The sequence below is a fragment of the Rhinopithecus bieti genome, unplaced genomic scaffold (genome assembly GCF_001698545.2).
Source record: "Rhinopithecus bieti isolate Rb0 unplaced genomic scaffold, ASM169854v2 scaffold_14232, whole genome shotgun sequence".
Taxonomy (NCBI): domain Eukaryota; kingdom Metazoa; phylum Chordata; class Mammalia; order Primates; family Cercopithecidae; genus Rhinopithecus; species Rhinopithecus bieti.
In genome coordinates, this window is record NW_016807906.1 from 169,654 (window position 1) to 175,792 (window position 6,139).

The window sequence follows — 6,139 nt, forward strand, 5'->3', positions numbered from 1 at the left end:
TATATATATATATTCGATAGTTTTTCTTACTTAAAGAATTTTATCAGTAGCCAGTAAGAATAACTACTTTTTTAAATGACTGATTTCTAGACTAAGTCACAAGAAAACCTTATATACTATGACATCTGTATATTAAGGAATTCTAACATGCTCCCCCCTGAAAACACAAGAGAATATCAAGATGCAATAGAAAACAAACCTGGTGGCAGACATGACTATGGACTTTATGCCTGGGGGGAGAAAAGAGAAAAAACTAAAAGAAAGTTAAGAGTAAGAGTTAACAGAAAGAAAGAGGTCTTTGGGATTTCAAACAGAAGCAAGTGCTAGAGGTGTTTAAGATAGGGTGAAAGATAGAAATGAGATTAATCCTTTAGACATAGACATTTTGCTCTTCAAAATCAGGTTAATACTTTGAAGTCTTAAAGAAAGTCTTTCGAGCAATCAGAGGACTTCAAAGTGATTGTTACACACAAGCCTAAAAGATTTTGATCTCAAAAGAAGAATAATATTAATGTTCATTGAGTACCTACTATGTTCTAGGCCCTTATGCTAGGTACTTTGTCGATGTAATTGAATGTCGTCCTTGTTAACATTCTCAGGAAATAGGTCTTGACATCTCTGTGGTAGGAGAAGACAGGCCTGGAGAGCAGAAGTAGCTTGTTCTGAATGACAATAACTGGTGAGTGGCAGAGCAAAGTAGCCCTGTCAGCCCAGTGCCTCTGATATTCCCAGGCACCGCTGCATTCCACCTCGCTAACTGGAGAAACACCAGCAACTCTGGAAACATGGTGAGCGTATCATATCCAGAACTCTGACCAATGAAGGCGCAGGCTTCATTCAAAGTTAGGCAACAGGATATCAAGGTTCATTCATGACACAGGTCACTCTGTATTTACAAATACACACCGGAGTAGGGCACGGAGGAGTATCAGATAAAAGTTAATGTTTGGCTCGATTTAAAACAGTAGCACTTGACTGGTTTTCGACACTTTTGCTATGATTGTGCTTAATATTAACAAGATATTGTTAAATTAGGTTTAGCCTAAAGCTGCCTCTTTACATATTTTAAAGGTTTCTGTGTACATAGTGAATGGTAACCTAACTGGATGTGTTACACAGACTATAATCTACTCTTGTGCTGATCACTGAGCTTTGGCTACCGGCAGCCAATTGTTCAAACTGCGCTCAAGTGAGGCAAACAAACAAACTGTAGCCAGTCTGGCTGTTTAGCATCTCACTTCCATTTTCTGTACATCCTTTTCCTTTTTTTTTGCCTATAAATTTTCTTCCAGGCTGGGGTGTGGTGGCTCATGCCTGTGACCCCACCACTTTTTTTTTTTTTTTTTTTTTTGAGATAGGGTCTCGCTCTGTTGTCCAGGCTGGGGGGCAGTGGTATGATCACGGCTCACTGCAGCTTTGGCCTCCCAGGCTCAAGTGATCCTCCCACATAAGAGTCCCAAGCAGCTGGGACAAGCACACCACCAATTCCCAGGCTGAGGCAGGTGGATCACTCGTGCCCAGGAGTTTGAGACCAGCCTGGAAAACATAGTAAAACCCTGTCCCTCCCAAAATACAAAAATTAGTGGGGCATGGTGCTGTGCCTGGCCCAGCTACTTGGGAGGCTTAGGTGGGAAGATCACTTAAGCCTGGGAGTCCAAGGCTGCAGTGAGCCGTGATTGCACCACTGCCTCCCAGCCTGGGCAATAGAGCGAGACCTTGTCTCAAAAGAAAAAAAAAAAAATATTTCACCACATTACTGTGCTGGAGCCTCTCTGAACCTATTCTGACTCACAGGCTGCCTGATTTGCAAATTGTTATTTGCTCAGTTAAACTTGGTTAAATTTAATTTGTCTAAGGTTTTTCTTTTAACAATACTTAAAACAAAATAAAGCTTAACTAAAATTTGAAAAGATTGAAAAAGTCTGTTTGGAGGAAGGAGTATTTAAACCTGTACAATGAGTATTTCCAAAGGACACAAGGGTGTGGGTGGCATTGCAGGACACCAACACAAAGGTTTAGATACACTATGATGTGCTTTCTGTACTTTACAAGTCAAAAGTACAGGTATTCACAGCGTGTGGCTGAGGATCCCATTTCTGGGAACATGGAGTTGGGCTCGGGAAAGTCAATTTGGGCTTCAACTTGATTTGCACTTGGGAACACGTGAGGCTTATCATTTCCTAGATTCTTAACCATTCCACAAAAGCATGTTAAAATGTAACATACATGCTTAAAATGGTTAAGAAGGTCAATTTTACGTTACGTGTATTTTGCCACCATGAAAATAAAAGAGGTAACACAAATTGAAACCAAAATGTAGATGCTTCCCTTTTTCCTAGACTGTGAGCAGTACTGACTTCCTTATGCCACTTCCACCTCCTAAATAACCAACCAAATGGATTTAAAAGCCTTCCAACTTGTTTTTCAGGTGTCTAGTTCTACAAGTATTCAAGCATTGTTTCTCTCTGTAGAAATCAGACCAAGAGCCTCTATGTGTGATTATGACCACCACTACCTTTGGTTATAATTATTTTGGACGTTCAGCTTTTGAATCTAATTTTCATGTTTGAAAAACTGTACTTTCGTAACAGTTGAGCATTGATCACATTTGTGGAAATAAAAATAAGATGGCACTGTTGAGGGCACTGGCCCTTCACAGGAAAAATGCAGATGGAAGAGATGGGGTGGTATGACTCAGGGTCCTCACGCTCACGTATTTTCTATTAAGAGGATGAGGTCACAACAGAAAAGTACACTGCCTTAGGTCATAGGATTGTAGCCTGATTTATCAGTAACTTGCCCTCTGTCCTTGGCAATCACTTGGCTTCTCTGCGCATCAGTTTTCTCTTCTGTAGAGTGGAGAGTATGCTGATTTCCCAGGTCCCTGCTGCAAAAGCCACTCAAGCTTCTATCATTCCACAGAAAGGAAGACTTCTTCAATAGCCCGGGCAGGAACTTGTAAACATAGGATTTCTTCTGCCGACTCACATGTCCACAGTAGCAGAACAGTACTGGTGTGGATGAAGGAACCTCATTATGTCAAAACGAACACTACCATCAAACGTGACAGCTGGAAAAAGTTTAACTGATAATTGAGTAGACCTTTCATTTTACAGAGCAGGAAAGGAAAATCCCAAAAGGCCAAAGGGCATGAGCAACGTCTCAGCACTCACAGAGGTCAGAGCTGGAAGGGATTCTAGAGTTTTTGAGGGAGGCTTTTCCAAACTTTTACCCGCCCCCCCACCAAACTGAATTGTGACCCTCACTACCACTGACACATATGCATCAGGGTATAAAAAAGGTTAAGAGAAAAGGTTAAAGTTTCCAATGACTTGGTTTGCAGCTCAGTCTTTTTGTTTCCCAGAAGAAGAAACTGAGATCCAGAGAGGTTAAGACCAGGTCAAACTACAAACCACAAGTAGAGCCGACCCACAAACATACCTATTTACCCAGCACAAACCCACGCCACGATCGCTGAGGGTCTGTGACAGGCTGCCCTGCTTCTGTGCATGTGTGGGGGGGATGCGGGTACGGGTGATAAGGGAACTGGTGTGGCAGATGGTATTTTCCAATGCTTGTCTTACAATGACTGGACCCTCCTCTACTGAGAGAAGGGGTTTTATCTTCTTCTAAGTGAACCCGGACAGGTTCTGTAACCTTGACAGTAGAGGTGATGCTGTACAACTCCTGAGGCTGTGCCATAGAGACAATATGGCTTCTGTCTGGCTCTCTCTGCTGGGACTCTTCTTGCCCTTGGAACCCAGCTGCCACATTGTGAGGAAGCCCAGGTTACAGTGAGGCTACATTCTGGCTGACACCCTGGCCAGACTCCTGGCTCACAGCCAGCATCAACCTCCAGATAGCTACGTAAAAAATGATTCCTGTCGCCAGCTTTCCAGTCTTCCAGCTGAGGTTCCATCACTGTGGAGCAACACAAGTCCCCCTCGCCGTGCCCTGTCTGAATTCTTGACCTGTAGAAGTGGGGTGTGGCAATAAATGAAGATTGTTCTTTGAAGCCACTAAGTTTTAGGGGATGATTTACTGTACAGCAATAACTGATACATAAGGTCCTTAAGTTACCAGCCATCGTTAGATTTCTTGATTTTCATTTCTACCATTCAACCATTCCCAACCCCCTTCTACTGTTTACTGTTAAAGGCCATGCACCTTTTCATTTGTTCCCCTTAAAACCTGAAACATGATTTTTTCCCTAATGACTTAGCCTGTGTATTAGGAGACGACGTAAACCAACGACAACTCTTTGGGGCTCACAGCCATGCCCAGATTTGAAGAGCCCAGGACGCTTTACCTACGCCACCTCGTAACTTCAGTTTCTGGAATGCCTTATCCTAAGGACAGCACAGCCATCCCTAGCCATGGACCCTTGGCCTGCTGGCCTCATGCAGATGTCTCCCAGAAGGCTGCTTCGCGGGCTGGTTCCCTGTGTTTTCAGTTTTCAACAGCACTCCTATATCCCTGCCCTACTCTGACTCCCCATGTGGCTGCACTCTGGATATGCTCTGTCAGCCTCTCAAGAAGTTGGGATGCCACATGTATTGGTTCAGAGCCGGTGAGAGATCAGTGATGCCACTTCATGTGCGCAATGGCTCAGGGGTGATCCCGACAAGTGACATCTGTTAGCACTGTAGGGCCTGTGGCCACATTGAGGAGGCCAAGCCCTGCACCACGAGCGGATCTTCTGCGTGAGGGGAGTCTGATGCCATGTCAACACACCACTGTCATTCAGGGAATGGTGGCCAATCTTACACAAATTTGCCTTCTGGCTCCAGTGACTTACGGCAACCTCTGGGGCACAGTTTCGCCACTGGGGATCGTCTTCAGGCCCATAATTGTGTGACTGCGTGCTTATGCATGGGCAAGTTTTACTGGCAACGTTAATAATTCCTATTTCCTTAGTATAATAGATTGGTGACTGTGATACAGACATCGGGAGGTTGACAGACACAATAACAGGACCTGTTATAAAGACAAACTGAGTATTGTGTCCTTGGCCTTGAGATGTGACTGGCATAGGCCTAAGCTCACACGGCCTGATAGTGCACACAACCGGTTAAAAAAGCCAGGGGGAAGAAATCGGCTTGGTCATCTCCCTCCATCTTGTTTTCTCTGTCCTCCCAGAATTTTAGAGTGCTAAGGGTCTCTTCTGAAAGCCTTAAAAACACAAGGCAATACAGCTCTGATGGAGGCAAATTTTACAGCAGAAGAACCTGAGTGCCCCAAAGGCTGCAGGAACAAAAAATACCAAACAGCAAGAATTAACAGCATGAGAAAGCATGCGGCCAGCAGATGGCACCAGAGGCCTTTGTGAGCTACTGGCTGCCTGGTTCTGAAGTGCTGGAAGGTGGCTCTTCACAGCTATTGTATAAGTGATTTATGTATTTGGATTCTGCTCAATGTTATATATGCGTTACTGAATAAAACATTCACAGTATATTTTCCACCAGCAGCAGAGCTCCAATTCTAAGCTTCTCAGGTCTAATTCCCAGGGCTCAAAGGAGCCTCTGACATCAAACTGCTTTCCTCCCTGAACAGCTATTTCATACTCCAGAAAAAGAAATGCTTAGAGAGGTGAGAGCGATCTGATGTGACCACATAGTCAGAATGCCCATCAACTCTGTGTGAGGAAGAGCAAATGTCTGTCAGGTGGTTTCCTCAAGGCCAATGTGTACAGGGCTTCCCCAGGCTCCAGCTGCTGTTCCCTGCCTTCCTCCTGGCGGCTGTGCCTTGCTCAGCTACCTGCACTGAGATACAGGCAAGTCTTGGGTGAGAGCTGGCCTCAGCTTGGACAAGAAGAAGAAGTGGCTTACGTGAAAGAAATATGTCAGGTGAGGCCGGGCACGGTGGCTCACACCTGTAATCCCAGCACTTTGGGAGGCTGAGGCAGGTGGATCATGAGGTCAGGAGATTGAGACCATCCTGGCTAACATGGTGAAACCCTGTCTCTGCTAAAAATACAAAAAAAACTAGCCAGGCATAGTGGCGGGCACCTGTAGTCCCAGCTACTCGGGAGGCTGAGGCAGGAGAACGGCGGGAACCCAGGAGGCAGAGCTTGCAGTGAGCTGAGATCACGCCACGGCACTCCAGCCTGGGTGACAGCGAGACTCCGTCTCAAAAAAAA

The 6,139-nt window shown here is 45.0% G+C and overlaps 1 protein-coding gene across 3 annotated transcripts in view; it reads right to left on the reverse strand.

The window, feature by feature from the left end:
• The window catches only part of LYRM4 (LYR motif containing 4), a 172,909-nt gene that overhangs the window by 29,938 nt on the left and 136,832 nt on the right, over nucleotides 1–6,139 (reverse strand). Inside the window, exon 3 of one of the 3 annotated variants that reach the window (XM_017884145.1) lies at nucleotides 200–230. The exons of 1 other annotated variant lie outside the window; for it this stretch is intronic. In XM_017884145.1, the coding sequence (XP_017739634.1) occupies nucleotides 225–230 (6 nt within the window). In that variant the 3' untranslated portion in view covers nucleotides 200–224. Of the gene's footprint in view, nucleotides 1–199; nucleotides 231–5,673; nucleotides 5,758–6,139 lie in introns of those variants that run through there. One more of the 3 variants, XM_017884144.1, reaches the window with a different exon arrangement.